The sequence below is a fragment of the Panthera tigris genome, chromosome B3 (assembly GCF_018350195.1).
Source record: "Panthera tigris isolate Pti1 chromosome B3, P.tigris_Pti1_mat1.1, whole genome shotgun sequence".
NCBI classification, from domain to species: Eukaryota; Metazoa; Chordata; class Mammalia; order Carnivora; family Felidae; genus Panthera; species Panthera tigris.
This window is the reverse complement of record NC_056665.1, coordinates 61,637,389-61,653,944: the sequence shown is the minus strand read 5'-3', so window position 1 is coordinate 61,653,944 and position 16,556 is coordinate 61,637,389. Positions and strand designations below refer to the sequence as shown.

Here is a 16,556-nt window from a genome sequence, read left to right as displayed (position 1 = left end):
CTGTATTACAAAGCCATAATCATCAAAACAGTATGGTACTGGCACAAAAACAGACACTCACATCAATGGAACAGAATAGGAAACCCAGAAATGGACCCACAAACATATGGCCAACTCATCTTTGACCAACCAGCAAAGAATATCCAATGGAATACAGTATCTTCAGCAAGTGGTGCTGGGAAAACTAGATAGCAAAATGCAGAAAAGTGAACCTTGACCACTTTCTACACCATACACAAAAATAAACTCAAAATGGATGAAAGACCTAAATGTAAGATGAAAGACCTTAATGTAAGATACATCAAAATCCTTGAGGAGAAAGCAGGCAAAAACCTCTTTGATCCTGGCCACAGCAACTTCTTACTCAACACATCTCCAAAGGAAAGGGAAACAAAAGCAAAAATGAATAACTGGGACACCATCAAAATAAAAAGCTTCTGTACAGCAAAGGAAACAATCAGCAAAACTAGAAGGCAACCGAATGAATGGGAAAAGATATTTGCAAATGACATATCACATAAAGGGTTAGTATCCAAAATCAATAAAGAACTTATCAAACTCAACACCCAAAAAACAAATCATCCAGTGAAGAAATGGGCAAAAGACATGAATAGACACTTCTCCACAGAAGATACCCAGATGGCCAACTGACACATGAAAAAATGCTCAACATCACTCATCATCAGGGAAAAACAAATCAAAACCACAAGGAGATACCACCTCACACCTATCAGAATGGCTAACATTAACAACTTAGGCAACAACACATGTTGGCGAGGATGCGGAGAAAGAGAATCTCTTTTGCACTGTTGGTGGGAATGCAAACTGGTGCAGCCACTCTGGAAAACAGTATGGAGTTTCCTTAAAAAATTAAAAATACAACTACCCTACAACCTGGCAATTGCAGTACTGGGAATTTATAAAACGGATACAGGTATGCTGTTTCAAAGGGACACATGCACTCCAATGTTTATAGCAGCGCTATCAACAATAGCCAAAGTATGGAAAGAGCCCAAATGTTCATCAATGGATGAATGGATAAAGAAGATGTGGTGTGGTGTGGTGTGTGTGTGTGTGTGTGTGTGTGTGTGTGTGTGTATTTTACATGGCAATTACAAAAAAACGAAGGTATTTTAGAGAAAGACAAGTATCATATGACTTTACTCATATGAGGACTGTAAGACACAGAACAGATGAACACAAGGGAAGGGAAGCAAAAATAATATAAAAACAGGGAGCGGGACAAAACATAAAAGATTCTTTTTTTTTTTTTAATTTTTTTTTTTAACGTTTATTTATTTTTGAGACAGAGAGAGACAGAGCATGAACGGGGGAGGGGCAGAGAGAGAGGGAGACACAGAATCGGAAGCAGGCTCCAGGCTCTGAGCCATCAGCCCAGAGCCCGACGCGGGGCTCGAACTCACGGACTCACAGACTCACAGACCGTGAGATCGTGACCTGAGCTGAAGTCGGACGCTTAACCGACTGAGCCACCCAGGCGCCCCATAAAAGATTCTTAAATATGAAGAACAAACAGAGGATTACTAGAGGGTTTGTGGCAGGGGGGATGGGCTAAATGAGTAAGGGGCATTAAGAAATCTACTCCTGAAATCACTGTTGCACTATATACTAACTTGGATGTAAATTAAAAATAAATAAATAAAAATTAAAACAAAACAAAACAAAAGAAATAGACTCTAAATTACAGAGAACAAACTAATAGTTACTAGAGGGGAAGGGATGGAGGGGTGGGTTATTTAGTTGTTGGGGATTAAGTAGTGCACTTGTCATGATGGACACTGGGTTGTGTATATAGAATTGTTGAATCACTCTATTGTACACTTGAAACTAATATAATACTGTATTTTAACTAAATGGAATTTGAGGAATAAAAAAAAATTAAAAAAAAACTTTAAAAAATAAAATAAAATAAAATGTTTGGCCATTAAATTGGAGTTTCAAATAACACCAGCAAAAGCTTGTTATTGTGTTAACTAAAAAAAGCATATAACATACCTAACTTACTATGTCAACTATATAAAATTAGTATAATTAAAGACTATATAATTAAAGTCTATTTTTATCTAGACTGAACACTTTGTTGAACAATTATGTGGCATATCCTGATTGTTGTCCATTCAACGCCATTTATTCAGGCTAGCAAACTGCTTAGTCTCTCCACAAACAGGAGTGGTTTCTTGGACCTCCAGGGCATCTCTTTAAGGGGATTGACTAAGCTGGGAGGAACACTGCCCTACCTCTCTGTCCTCTTCCTCCTGTAACTTCTACCAGCCATCACATGGTCTTGAGGTTTGAAAGCATGGGCTAAAGATGGCAGAGCAGAAAGATGAAAAATCTGGATTTCCCTCAACTCTGGGGAGAGTCACAGTAGCACTGGGATGCCGGTCTTCTTTTATATAAGAGAATAAACTCCTAGTTTGAGCCACTGGATTGAGTTTGTTTCTAGTAGCTGAGCATTGTTCTCAAGTTACACAGGATTAAACATTTCAGGCAACAAGCTTGAAAACTTAGATGCTTCCTACTTAAAAAAATCTTTCAAATTATGGTGCACCTCGCTGGCTCAGTCGGTAAAGCATGCCATTCTTGATCTCGGGGCTGGAAGTTAGGCCTCATATGGGGCCTAGAGCCTACTGAAAATTAAAAAAAAAAAAAAAAGTCTTTCAAATTGTTCCTCATTGCTTTCAGAAGTGTCCAAATGCTATGATATGCTAAGGCCTTCTGATTAGTCCCATGTCTACTTCTCCACTCATAAGTCTCACTACATCCTCATACTGAAATTTACTTAGGTTTCCTGAATGCACCAAGTTTTCATGTCTTTACATTTTTTGTACATGCTGCTACTTTCTGCATAAAACTGTGGTTCTCTCAAAGTGTGGTTCCCCAACTAAGCATCAGCATCACCAAGAAACTTGTTAGAAATACAAATTGTTGGCCCCCACCTCAGACCTTAAGAATGAGAATCTTTGGGAGGGGGGCCCAGGAATCTGTGTTTTAACAAGTCTTCCAGGTGTTTCTGATCCACAGCTAAAGTTTGACAATGACTGGCTTGAAACACCTTCCACTCTTTTCCCACCTAGCTAAATCCTACTCACCTTTGGGACACCTTCCCTACTATCCTAACTCTATCACTCCCAGATCTAAATTAACTGAAACTTTGGGGCACCTGGGTGACTCATTCAGTTGGGCATCTGACTCTTGATTTTAGCTCAGGTCATGATCTCATGGTTTGTGGGTACAAGCCCTGCACTGGGGTCTGTGCTAACAGTGCAAACCTGCTTAGGTTCTCTCTCTCCCTCTCTCTCTGCCCCTTCCACACACACAAGCTCTTGCTTTCTCAAAATAAATAAATAAACTTAAAAAAAATTAACTGAACCGTTTGTGTTTCCATGGCATCTTGTGTTTCCCTCTATCAGAAGAGGATATCATACTGCATTATAGCTTTCTGCTTGCTTATCTGTCTCCTTACTAGACTCAGTTTTTTGAGGACAGCGACCATGTAACCCTTATCTATATCCCTGGTATCTGTCATAGTACCTGCAATAAATCAATAAAATATTATCAATATAAAAATAAATCAATAAAATAAACTATCAATAAAATATTACTGAGGGATGCCTGGCTAGGTTAGCTAGAAGAGCACGCAACTCTCACTCTTGTGGTCATGAGTAGAAGCCCCATGTTAGGTATGCAGCCTACTTAAAATACATTTAAAAAGCAAAATTAACAAAAAAAACCAAATGATTACTGAATGAGTTACTATACTGCAAAAGTCTGGTATAGTCCCACCCTAGTCCACAAAGGTCTATTTTAACTTATAACATGGCTTAAGAATAACACTAATCTCTCAAATGCCACGTATACAAGCTTCAATTGTGAACTTGAAACTTCTTTCAGGGAGACAACTATCCTAGCAAGTTAATATTCTAGCTGAATAAAAACTATATATTGGATTTTCAAGGTGAACACATGTAGGAACTAAGAGGGTGGTACACCCAGAGAGGGCATGGAAATTCTGAGCCCCTTCCCACATAACTTTGCCAATGCATCTCTTCCATTTGGCTGTTCCTGAGTTGCAACCCTTAAAATGAACAGAATTGAAGCTGGGAGATATAGAGGCTACCTTGTAACCATGATGATGACAGATGATCACCGAGGTGGCAAAAGCACAAGGCACCTGGTCCCTCCTGGCATCTTTGAGTCACTGCACTATTCCTCAGCAGCCTATCTCTACACTTGTTTTTGCATGAGAAAAATTAATTTGTGAATTTGTCTGTTGAAGCCAAAAGTAAATCTACCTTTGTCTTTGTGAATTTGTCTGTTGAAGCCAAAAGGAATTCTATCGAATCGAGTGATGATTTTTAATTTCAAGACACATATGGAAAGAAATTAAAAAGTACCCAATGAAAAAAGAATCTACACATTGAAAATTTTCACTATCATGTAAACAAAAGTATAGAAGTGGGGACAAGCCAGCATATATAGACATGTTTTCTGTCGGGGAAAATAGCATTCTAATCTTCCTCCTACCTCTTTCCTAGACTAGGAATGACTCCCTCCCAGTTGCTAATGAAGCCCAGAGCCATCACCCAAACTTAGCTATTAATCTCTTAAAAAGCAGAAGATGATGAGAAATAAAATGAGACCTTTCTTCAGGACAACAATCTTGTTAGGGTCCACATGCTGGAGTACTCCCTCAAAGATGCCACAAACCAATGTGAGTTTCACCCTTCTCCACAAAATCTGATTGAGGAAATGGTAGTCGCTGCTGGGATCCATGCTATTTGATTCCAAAAGCAGTCTTCAAACAATCTTCTTTAAGTGTCCAACCACTTGAAAATAAAAGAGATCTATGATTTTAAAAATATTTTTGGGGGAATGAGGTTATTTTCCCTTTTCCCATACCTGGAAGGAACAAGAAAAATAAAAACACGAGAGTAATTCAGTTTTGCTCACTCATCTTTTTAGAATGATAATGGGGAAAGGACCATTGCAAGCACCAACTCTAATTTATACATGGGAAATTGAAAACCATAAAACTTCAGGCAAGGTTTGGGTTCTTGGTCTATACAATGAGGTAATGCTACCTTTCATTGCTTAGCTAAACGGAACAAGCAGAACATTTAGAGGCTTTTAAATGGCATATACATTTATCTTTTTAACACCAACCAACCAACAAACCAAAAACCCTTAAAGAGCAAATGGAAAAAAAAACAAAAAACTGATATTGGCAAAATACTTGCCAATACATGCTGCCATAACTGCTCACCCAGAAATCTCTGGGATCTAATTTCTCCTGGTCTCTTCTACATTAGTAACATTTCCAGAATTTGGCAGTTTTACTAACTAAACCGTTAGAACTATTACAATTTTATGCATGACCAATCCAGCTGCCATGCCAGAGCAGTTGAAGAGAGACAACACTAGATCAGACAAGAGCAAGTCAACCATGGAAACTACCCACTGAGACTGGAACCTTGGCCTCATGCTAAGTCGTCAAAACCTTAGGTAAAACTTAAAAGTAGTGTAGATACTAAGTGACAGTGGTCAGAATTTGCTTCTTCCGCATCTCAAAGGGGTTCTGTACAAAGCAACACTCAAAGGGTGGGGAGGGGGTGAAAAGGCATTGAAGCCACAGGAAAAGAACTGGTTCACCGGAAAGGGTGTACTAATTTAACGGATGGCTTAAACATTTTCCAGAAAACAATGTCATAAAAATAAAATGCAAAATTCCTCATTGTTAAGGCAAAATAAAGAACTTCAAGTAAATGGCGGACCATACACTGAGAATTTAATCTCGTCCGCCGATAGATTATTTTCTCCCCCGAAGGGAAGTTTGGGAAATCCTGTCCCAATTTCACGCAAATGGTGACTCCCTCGAGCTTCAGTCTTGAGCTAAAAAAGAATGGGCTGCTTTTACGGAAGAACTCTTGGAGAGTTTTACGCAGGCGTTGGCGGTTACCAAAAGACAGTGCCGAAAACAAACCGAAAAACGCGGCGCCGAACACCCACACCGAGGACCGGACGCCAGCCGGACGCAACCAGGGGTGCCGGCTGTTTCCCAAGGAGCCAGTCGGCACGCAGCCCTGAAGCTGGCTCCCGAGCGTCCCCAGCGGCCAGGAGGTGAGAGAGCCTCCAGAAAAAAGGAGGTGCAACTCCCAGCATGCAGTTCTCAAGAGACACACCCTAGCGTTGCCCCAGGAGACGTTTTGTCTATATTTTTGTTTCTCTCTGCAGTCCCTGCCACCTGTGGGTGGGATTTCCACTTTTTGAGTTCTGCGAGAAACGGGTTGCCTACGCTGCCTGCTTCAGGTTAGCTTGTTGTAAAACTATGGGTCGACGACGTTGCCCTTTTAATTGCGGTCGCTAGAGCCAAAGTGGCATTGCCTTTTTAAGGCCGGTAGCATCATGCTTCCGGGGGCGTGGTCTGCGCTTAGGAATACCCGGCCCTGCGCTGGGCTGATTCATTCCGGGGCTGGAGCTAAAAGCGTCAACGTCGACTTCTGCGCCGGGTGCAGCCTCTCTCCTAATTGGTTGGTCCTCGGACCGCCCTCCCCCGCTCGCCACCTCTGGGTTCCCTCCCTGGTCCGCAGTAAGAACACTGCCCTCTCGTCTCTTGACCCTTGGGCCTCTCTCCCTTCCCTCCCTCTCTCCCGTCGCCGCTGTCGCTTCAGGCGCCCCTGCTCCCGGAGCAGCTTCCGGCTCTGTGATGGGGTCTCGGGCTTCCACGTTATTGCGGGACGAAGAGCTCGAGGAGATCAAGAAGGAGACTGGCTGTGAGTTCGGGTAGGGGGTGGGAACGTGGCCGGGCGCATCTGGCTGGTCTCAGAACCGAGGACGGCTGTCGTTGAGGTCTGGAGCTGGGGTGCCCAGAGATTGCCGGGGTCCTGGGCAGCCTCCAGCTCTGGAGCTTTGTGGCCGAGGGCTAGAGCCGTGGGCTCAGGCTCCTGTGGGGCTGTCCTTTCCCGTCAAGACCGGAGTCCCCATCATCCTCAGAGCACAGGCACCACTCTTTTCTCTTCTTCCTGCTCATGAAAGCGCCCCCCGCCCCCAACTCCTTTGCTTTATCCTACATTGCACCAACCTCGAATTCAGGAGCCCTGGATGGATCCTGTAGAAAACATACACCGTTCCTGTGACGGTTCTGGGCAAGCACTTAAAACCACTGTCGACTATGAGAAATCACAAATAAATTCTTTCCACAACTGTAAAAATAAGTTTAGAAAGCAAGATCATATAGCAAGGCTTTGGAAGACGTGACCTAGTGACAGGAGACCTTTAAAGAATCAGGGATCTGAGAGTGTGAGACTTCTTTCATTCTGGACCTGTGGAGAAAAAAGCACGGATACTGTGACCATCAGTTTTTGCTTACACTGAGGACGTTTGTTGTTCTAATTTCAGATATATTGATTTCTACTACGCTGGTGTACTTTATGCAGTCGCTATGGAAATTGGATGTGCTCCAAAATCTCAGTGTAAATTTGTACTAGGAACTGATTTTTTATAGTCCAGTCTCTTCCTCATTAACCAGAACATAGGGTCAACAGGGATTTGGGGATTCAGAAGCTCTGTGTAACACCATCACACTTTTTTTTTTTTTTAATGTTTATTTATTTATTTTGAGAGAGAGAAAAAAGAGAGAATCCCAAGCAGGCTCCTCATTGCCAGTGCAGAGCCTGACCTGGGGCTTGAACCCATGAACCATGACATCATGACCTGAGCCGAAATTAAGAGTTGGACCCTTAACTGACTGAGCCACCCAGGTGCCCCACACATTTTTGTATAGCTCTTGATAATGCATAGAATATTTTCTCCATAATCCTTTATGACTCTTGTATTTTACATGAGTTATGTGTCTGAGCTCAGTCTCTTCATGATAACCTGTCTTTGATAATGAGGTGACCAGTAAGTAACTCAGTGGCCCATAAGCAGGTAATGTTGAAGGATTCTTGGGGGAACTACAGAATTACTCAAGCAATGGTAGCCTGAGAGAAATTGAATGCTCTCCTATGTTTTCTGACAAATTTAACTGTCGAGAATCTTCAAGTTGGAAGGGATGTTATCTAGCTGTTGTCAGATTGGTTTACTGCTTTCAGCATCCTCAATCATATGGCCAATAGTCTCTCCATAAAGACCTCTAAGGATGATGAGCACACTACCTACTGATTTTGGGTGAATGACAGAAAGTAGTTAGCTGGTTATAATGTGTAATACTTGTTTGGCCACTTGACCTTATGGTCATTTTATGACTCAATCAGACTCCCAAGAGTAGAAATACAGGCAATTTGGAGTCAGCAAACATTTTATTAAATTTTGTGGCCTTGAGGGGCGCCTGGGTGGCTCAGTCAGTTAAGTGGCCGACTTCAGCTCAGGTCATGATCTCGTGGTCCGTGAGTTCGAGCCCCACATCAGGCTCTGGGCTGATGGCTCAGAGCCTGGAGCCTGCTTCCAATTCTGTGTCTCCCTCTCTCTCTGCCCCTCCCCCGTTCATGCTCTGTCTCTGTCTCAAAAATAAATAAAACATTAAAAAAAAAAATTTTTTTTAATTTTGTGGCCTTGAGCTCCGGCCACACTTAGAAATACTGGAACTACTTTAGGTCTAAGGTGACACCAGAATTAAAGCATTCATACTTAAAATAGAAAGTCACATAATGAGGAAATGTAAGCCATAGTGTGGATGAGAAAAAGCTATTTTTGCCTCAAGATGAAGGGAGCACTAATCCCATTTGGGTTTATTTACATTTGACCAAATGGAAAGGTCCTGAACTGCTATAGAACTGTTAAATTATTTTGCTGTGTGGCTTGTGGAGAAACAGAACTACATATTCCTGTAAGAGCTGTTTTCCTAGTTGCCAAAAAGTGAATCAAGCCTGACAGAGATTCTCAACCACAACCAGTGCAAATGTACCTTGAACCAGAAAGCCTAATGAAACAACAGGTTACTGACTTTTTGCATTATCTGTATTTGTACTATGCCAGGTACTCAAAGCAAATACCGACAAAAGATGCCTTTAAGAGTTATGATTAGCATTATGACATAATGTAGCTGAAATTATGTGCCACCCACCTCCAGCAGTCAGAGAAAAGTCTGTGGGCTGGTCTTGGGGAGGACAGGAATTGGGCCCTGATGAATGCATGAACGGATTAGATTTAGGTAAATTAACCTAGGGCATTTTGGGTGGCTTCCAAGAGCATTGTCCCTCAGCCTGCTACAGTCATTCCTCTGCCCTGGGAGTTGAGCCATCAGTTTATCTGGTTAGTATCCAACAGCAGAGTTGATTTTTAAAGCAGTAATTTTAGCATGATGCAAAAGGTTTAGATGACTAAAAACAGATACCTGAGGGTGAAGTGGAGAAGTGGAATTTGTCCAATTTTTGTCTGCTTCTTGTTCCATTAAGAGTTTGAGGAACTATCAGAAACACTTTCAAGTTAAGGACAAGTAGTAAGGCATTTCACTACTTCCTTTGCCAGTAAGAAAATGTAGCATAACTGAGGAAAACTGACTTTATATTCAATATGAAAGGTTTGCATTGGAATTAATGATTATATTTAAACATATTTTCCAGAAGTCTAAATTGATTAGAATTCAAGTGTAACTGGTTTAGCCGGTATTTGAAATTTAATCTCTTAAATGTCTGGCCAACTAATTCTAGGTAAGAATTACCTGTTAGCTTCAGTTTTGTCATCTTCAAATGAGAGTAATAGTACCTACTTTATAGGATTCCTCTGAGGACTAAATGAAATAAATTATGTAAACTACTTAGAATAGTGCCTGATAATTGGATTACCAGGTGAGTGTCAGCTATTATTTTGAATTGTAGATAAGAATCATCTTATTGGGAAAATATTTGCATATGCTAGTATAAAACTATGTCTAGAGCTATGTAAGTGGGGAGGTGATAGCATTGTATACATTTCCTATTTTCAGGGGACATCGGTCTAGGAATCGAGTACAGATGTTATTTTCTCAACTCTATAGAAATAAAACTTTTAAAGGAATAGAAATCTTGACGTTTCTAACAGTTTAAAAAACACCGTGTAAAACATTTATGGGGCCCATAGGTGGCTCAGTCTGTTGAGCATGTGACTTCGGCTGAGGTCATGATCTCGAGGTTTGAGTTCGAGCCCTGCCTAGAGCTGTCTACTGTCAGTGTGGAGCCCACTTGGGATCCTCTGCCCTCCCCTCTCTGCCCCTCCCTGCCCCTCCCACACTCATACTCTCTCTCTCTCTCTCTCAAAAATAAATATTAAAAAACAACGACAATAACATCTTTAGGGGCACCTGGGCGGGGGGGGGTGGGCTCAGTAGGTTCAGCGACCAGCTCTTGATTTCGGCTCAGGTCATGATCTCATGGTTCTCGAATTCAAGCTCCACATCTGGCTGACAGCTCAGAACCTGACAGCTCAGAGCCTACCTGGGATTCCCTCTCTCTCCCTCTTTCTCTGTGCCTTCCCCATTCACTCTGTCTCTCAAAATAAATCAACAACAACAAAGTACTGACTTAAAAAAAAAACAAAAAAAAACTTTAAACCATTTTGTGTTGGGGGGTACCTGGCTGGCCCAGTCTATAGACCATCTGGCTCTTGATCTTGGGGTCATGAGTTTGAGCCCCACGTTGGGTATAGAGATCACTTAAATAAATAAAGCTTTATAAAATAAATAAAAATTAAAGAAGAATAAAGCATTTTGTGTTGTCATAAAACATTTGCTATATATTTTTTTGTTCTGTTACCTTCTTTCACAGTTCCGCATTTTCATAAATTAAAACTCAGTTGAATAAAACTTGTCATGGGGGAAAGTCACAAGGGTTTTGGGAGTTTCTGTAATCTGCACACTTAGTTCTTTTAACTGTAGCAATAAACTGGCTGTGGATTGCTTAAAACCATCTTTTAAAAATAGCCACTTATCTGTGAGAAACAATTCAAACCAATGGAGTAGTAATGAATGCACATTAATTAATTTTGGGGAGAGAAAGATAGAGAGAGCAAGTGCATGCGCTCAAGCAAGGGAGAGGGTCAGAGGGAGAGAAAGAGGATCTTAAGCAGATTCCATGCTCAGTGTGGAGCCAGATGTGGGGCTCAACCTCAGCTGAAATCAAGAGTTGGACACTTAACCGATTGAGCCACCCAGGCACCCCACAGTCATTTTAGTCTCTAGTTCCAGTATGTGTCATGTGGTATGGGGAAGGTGTGGAGGCTGGTGAGGTTTTCTTTGTTTGAAAAGGTGTACTGGTAGGTTTTTCTGTATGGACAAAGAGCACAGCATGACAAAGGCAATTGCTTGAGAATAATTTCCTGGGCTAGAATCTAAGTGAAAATTCAACTTCATGCCGTTGCCATCTAAGGATGCAAGACCTCTTCATGGCCCTCACCTGCCAAGCCTTGTCGCCTGAAGGTGCTATCTTCTGGTTCCTATTGAAATTGAAATGCACATATAACTAACACTTTTAGCTGGTTTGAGGTTCAGTAATTTGTAAAGCTCTGTATTTGCCCCAACCAACTTAAACAGTAGTGTAATGAACATCCATATACCTTCCACCTCAATTCAACAGTAACATTATATAAATAAATAAATAAGTATAAATAAATGTATATGTATGTACATATATATGTATTTATGGGGTTTTTTTTTGTCGTTTTTGTTTTTTTGTTTGTTTGGGGTTTTTTTGGTGAACCATTTGAAAGGCAGATATTACTCCTCACTGCTAAATATTTTTGCATGCATCTCCTGAGGTTAGGGATTTTTTTTCCTATGTACCCTCAGTACTATATCATACCTAAGAAAAATTGACAACAATTTTATCATATTATCTACCATTTAGTCCATATTCAAATTTCCCCAATTATAAGGTAGAGGTTTTTGTTTTGTTTTTTTTAATGGCTTTTAAGTCTCTTTTAATCTTTAGGTTCCCTTAGAGAGTAGGCCACCTCTTGAAGTCCTCTGGTCAGGGGAAATGGAAAGTGTTGGAGTGTGGAGTGTTCAGAAGGAATGGTTGGAGTTCAGACTTAAACTTCTCAATCTTTCATCTGGAGTTACCTTTAGTTGCACTAGAATGCTTTACCTAGGTTATCAGTCTGTTCTTCTGCATTACAATTTAGGATAAAGGCAAGGGAAAAATACTTTTCTTATTCCCTTTTCATTTTATTCTTCCCTCTGTCTCCTGCCTAGTGCTTGGCCTGTCTCTGAAATGCCTTCCTCCTTTAAGCATGAGGCAGCGATGATAGACAGGTTTGTAGTCAGGAAGATTGGCAGGGTCTTTCAAGTAATTTTTCAACAACATAAAATAATTAATGCCCATTAGTAGAGAAAAATACAGCTTCATTCAAGACATGACCATGTACACAGCCTTTTCTGAGAGATCAACTCCAGAGACTTCCTTTAGGTTACCAAGAATTGGTGCAGGTTTGGGGCACCTGTCCTATTAGCCTAGTGCCGTCTGTTGAAAATAGTTTCCTGGAAACTTGTCGTGCCTTCGTTTGTGGCAGTTCCAATTCCTTTCTGCTTCTTGAAGTTGCTCTGAGCTCTACACCTTGGAGATTGCTTTATATTCTGTGTCATGGTGGATTTAGCACCTAAATTAAAGCTTGCTATCTCCCCCCCCCCACCTCCTCTCTCTTCCCCTCCTCCTCCTCCTCTTCCTTGTTCTTCTCCTTCTTCTTCTTGTTAATAAGCATTACTTCTGAAGTTTAGGAGACAGATTGTGATCTGACCATACTGAGTTATGTTAGAAGTTGATATTTGGCTGTTCATTTCTCCACTGATTTCTATACAGATACATTTCTCCTGGAAAGTAACAGTTTTATGGTAGATGAAAATTCATGAAATGTTCCATATTTTTAAGGAAACCAGCCATAAGCTGATCTTTTTTTCTGAAATATGGCATGTAATACCATACCAAAACTTACTAAGGGAATTTTCAATATTACACCTTTTTTTGTGTGTGTGTGTGTTTGTATTTGAGAGAAAGAGAGAGAAACAGAATGTGAGCAGAAGAGGGCCAGAGAGAGAGAGGAAGACACAGAATCTGAAGCAGACTTCAGGCTCTGAGCTGTCAGCACAGAGCTCTACTTGGGGCTCAGACCCATGAACTATGAGATCATGACCTGGGCCGAAGTCAGATGCTTAAACCGACGTAGCAACCCATGTGCCCCTCAAAATCCTACTTTAAAAGGTTTCAATGCTGAGTTCTTTGAGATGATCTATGTTGGAAAGATGTCTGATAGCTCATTTGTTAGGTGAAGGAGTTAGACTAGATGACAACATTACTGCCAGTTTTAAAATTGTGTTAATAGCTATACATACTTACATATACATACATGGAATTTCAAGAAGGATTTACAAAAAAATGGTAATAGTGTTTGCTTCTGGCAAGGAAGACTGGGGCACTTGGTTGTGAGAACGGAGACTTTTCATTGTGTACACTTTTATACTATTTCCATTTTTATGATAATGTGTGCGGATTATTTTCTCAAATTAAAAAAAGGGGTACTTGGCTGGCTCGGTCTGAATAGCACGTGACTCTTGATCTTGGGGTTGTGAGTTTGAGACACACGTTGGGTATAGAGATTACTCAAAAATAAAATCTTAAAAAAAAAAACTAGTACAAAAAGAAATACAATTGAATATTTTCCTTGTTTAAGGAAAGTAGTCTGAAATATACAGTACTCTAAGTACTAAAAACTGATCCAGTGGACTAGATATTCTGCAGTTCTTAAAAAGGACTCTAAAGCAATATAGAAAAATTATGAGTTAATAAATGAAAAGTTATTAAACTAGTAAAGTGTACAAGTGGCTGATATTAGATGGTATGTAAAGAAATGAAAACAGTGGTGTTGGGATTGTGAACAAGTTTTGTTCTTTAAAAAATCTTTGAGGAAAGTTAGTCATTCTTCATCTGACTTGTTTTTGTTAAACTTAAAGGGAACTTCAGTTCCAGAGCAACCTCTGAGGCCCGTGGCCAGAGCCCGAGTAAACAGGTCAGGTTCCTGAAGAAAATGGCTATGGCTGCCAGAGTCAGGAGAGAGGTAGAGATGAATTAGTGCAGCAGCAATACTGTACTTTCAGGTTCACGACGTGAGGATGATGATGATAGTGCTTAACCTGGAGTGCTTACCCTGTGCCAGACACTTTGCCAAACACTTTCCTCTCCAGGATGAGGTTAGTTCTCCTGACAGCCCCTTTTGCTCGCCCCTCACTGGTGGACAGTGGTGCCACGAACGGAATCAGGGTGTCAGCCTGACCCCCACCAGAAAGCACCGGCTGGCAGGAGGTCCACAGCCGCTTCCTCAGTGCTTGGACCTCTGCTGGCTCTGCGCTGGCTGGGATTGATTCTCTTTTTCTGCTCTCTAGAGAGCTATTACCCGAGAGCCCAGTTTGGGTGAAACCTGATGCTGAAGAATTCAAGCTGCCCCTAGTGTGTCCTCTCATCCTAGCTCTAGGCCACTCATTTCCTGCTTCTCCCGCTGTGCCCCGGTTTGCTTTGTCCCATTGTTCCTAAAACTGCAAGCAGATTTTGTTGAGCTGGGGGGAGGAGGACTACTATCAGAACTCCTCCAGTCACCCCTTTAAACCCCTGAAAGCACAACCTAGGACAAAGTCCACACTTGCCACACCCTTTTTGGCTCTTTTCTTTTCTCCTTTGATAACTCTTACCTATTTTTCCCCTGCTACCTCCCATCAACCAGGAAACAAAACTATTACCCAGAAATTCCTGTTGGCATTTTCAAATTCTTACTGTGTACCTGCAGTTATTACCTCATTTTAATTGCCAGCTCGTGCTTGAGGTAAAAAATGACGAGCACAATAGCTTCCTTGTAGATGTCATATGATGATAAGCTGAACTTTTTACAGATTGCCTAATTTGCTTTCTCAGAGCCCATTCCTTTACTGGAAACTCAGTGGAGCTCTTGCAATCACAGAAAAGAGGCTGACCTGACCCTGTGGTCTTTTACCTAAATGTCAGTCCTGAGGGAAAAGAAAGCTGCTAATGCTTTGTGCAGGAGCAAACCAGATTTTAAAAATAGAATCTGCCCCAGGGTGCTCAGCTGGCTCAGTCTGTGGAGCATGCACCTCTTGATCATGGGATTTTGAGTTCAAGCCCCACACTGGGTGTAAAGATTATTTAAAAATAAAATCGTTAATAAACTAAAACAAAAAAAATAAAAACAGAATCTGCCCCAGTCTTTAATTCAGTACAAATTACCGACCTGGCATTGCCAGCCCGAAACATCATACTGATTAATAGGTATGTGTTTTTAATCAAACCACGTGTTTTCATAGTCTCTGAGTCAGGTGAAAAGGTGAAAGTTTCACAATTTCTTTTTTGTTGTTGTTCTTTTTGTTTTATCTTAGAGAGAATCCCAAGTAGGCTCGGGGCTGTCAGCGCAGAGCCCAATACAAGGCTTGATCCCACAACCATGAGATCATGACTTGAGCAGAAATCAACTGAGCCACCCAGGCACCCCACAGTTCCCTTTTAAACTAAATTTGGCTTTGTTTTGTTAAATCTTAACCACCTGACATTTAATATATAGTCCTAATGAAGACTAGACTTCATTCCTGAGAGTCTATTTTGCTCTTGATTTATGTACTTTCTAACTCCATTCTTTTGTTAGCTTTTAAAATTCCTGTTTTGACACTAGAAATGAGTTACAGTTGAGACATATCCCCATTTACTCTCTTTGAAGTATATGGTGCACTAGAACCAGAACGGCAGTTGGTTTCTGAAGGTCCACACTCGAGTTGAGTTTGAGTGGAGGGTGACTTCTCCAACTAAGACTAATTTTGTCTTCTTTAGTTTCCCACAGTCAGATCACCCGCCTCTACAGCCGATTCACCAGCCTGGACAAAGGAGAGAATGGGACTCTCAGGTAGGCAGTTCCGTCTGTATTTCCTCTTTATTTTTGGGCAGCGTCTGAACAGGGCAGAGGTAATAGGCATCCAGAGTGCAGATAGGAGGGACAAGTTCTTCACTGTCTTTGGGCACCATCGATTCACAAGGGAGTTAAATAAGCAGAACAGAGGCTTTACATTTATCACTAGGTGCTTGTTGCTTTATTCTTAACTTCTGTTGGTTTGGGCAGCCAGCCTTCATGCTGCTCCTAGGAACCACCTAGGTGGTCTAGATTGTTTTGTCCTCTCTTCTCATTTCCCAATCCAACCCTATAACCCTAGGATACATCAGTTTATTTATATTACTGTTAGATAAGATGTTCAATGTTTCAGTCTAGAGCAGTGGTTCTCCGGGCTCCTGGGTGGCTCAGTTGGTTAGATGTCTGACTTCAGCTCAGGTCATGATCTCACAGTTCATGAGTTCAAGCCCCACATCGGGCTCTGTGCTGACAGCTCAGAGCCTGGAGCCTGCTTCAGATTCTGTGTCCTGCTCTCTCTGCCCCTCCCCCACTCGCTTTTGCTTTGTGTCTCTCTCTCTCTCTCTCTCTCTCAAATGGATAAACATTTAAAAAAATACTTTTTAGAGCAGTGGTTCTCAGCTGAGGGTCTTTTGCCCCTGGGTGATAAAATGTCTGGAGACATTTTT

General features: G+C 41.3%; 2 protein-coding genes across 6 annotated transcripts in view; one reads left to right on the top strand and one right to left on the bottom strand.

The window, feature by feature from the left end:
• The window catches only part of EXD1 (exonuclease 3'-5' domain containing 1), a 37,850-nt gene extending 30,710 nt beyond the window's left edge, over positions 1-7,140 (bottom strand). For 3 of the 5 annotated variants that reach the window (XM_042989123.1, XM_042989126.1, XM_042989127.1), the window contains exons 1-2: positions 6,005-6,082; positions 4,665-4,850 (exon numbers count right to left, since the gene is read on the bottom strand). In XM_042989123.1, coding sequence (XP_042845057.1) covers positions 4,665-4,797 — 133 coding nt within the window. In that variant the 5' untranslated portion in view covers positions 4,798-4,850; positions 6,005-6,082. Of the gene's footprint in view, positions 1-4,664; positions 4,851-6,004; positions 6,083-6,203; positions 6,313-7,102 lie in introns of those variants that run through there. The other 2 variants (XM_042989125.1, XM_042989124.1) reach the window with 2 other exon arrangements.
• Positions 6,465-16,556, top strand: part of CHP1 (calcineurin like EF-hand protein 1) — a 46,335-nt gene continuing 36,243 nt past the window's right edge. The window contains exons 1-2 of the mRNA XM_007081677.2: positions 6,465-6,794; positions 15,816-15,888. Of these exons, the coding sequence (XP_007081739.1) occupies positions 6,728-6,794; positions 15,816-15,888 (140 nt within the window). The 5' untranslated portion in view covers positions 6,465-6,727. The remainder of the gene's footprint in view (positions 6,795-15,815; positions 15,889-16,556) is intronic.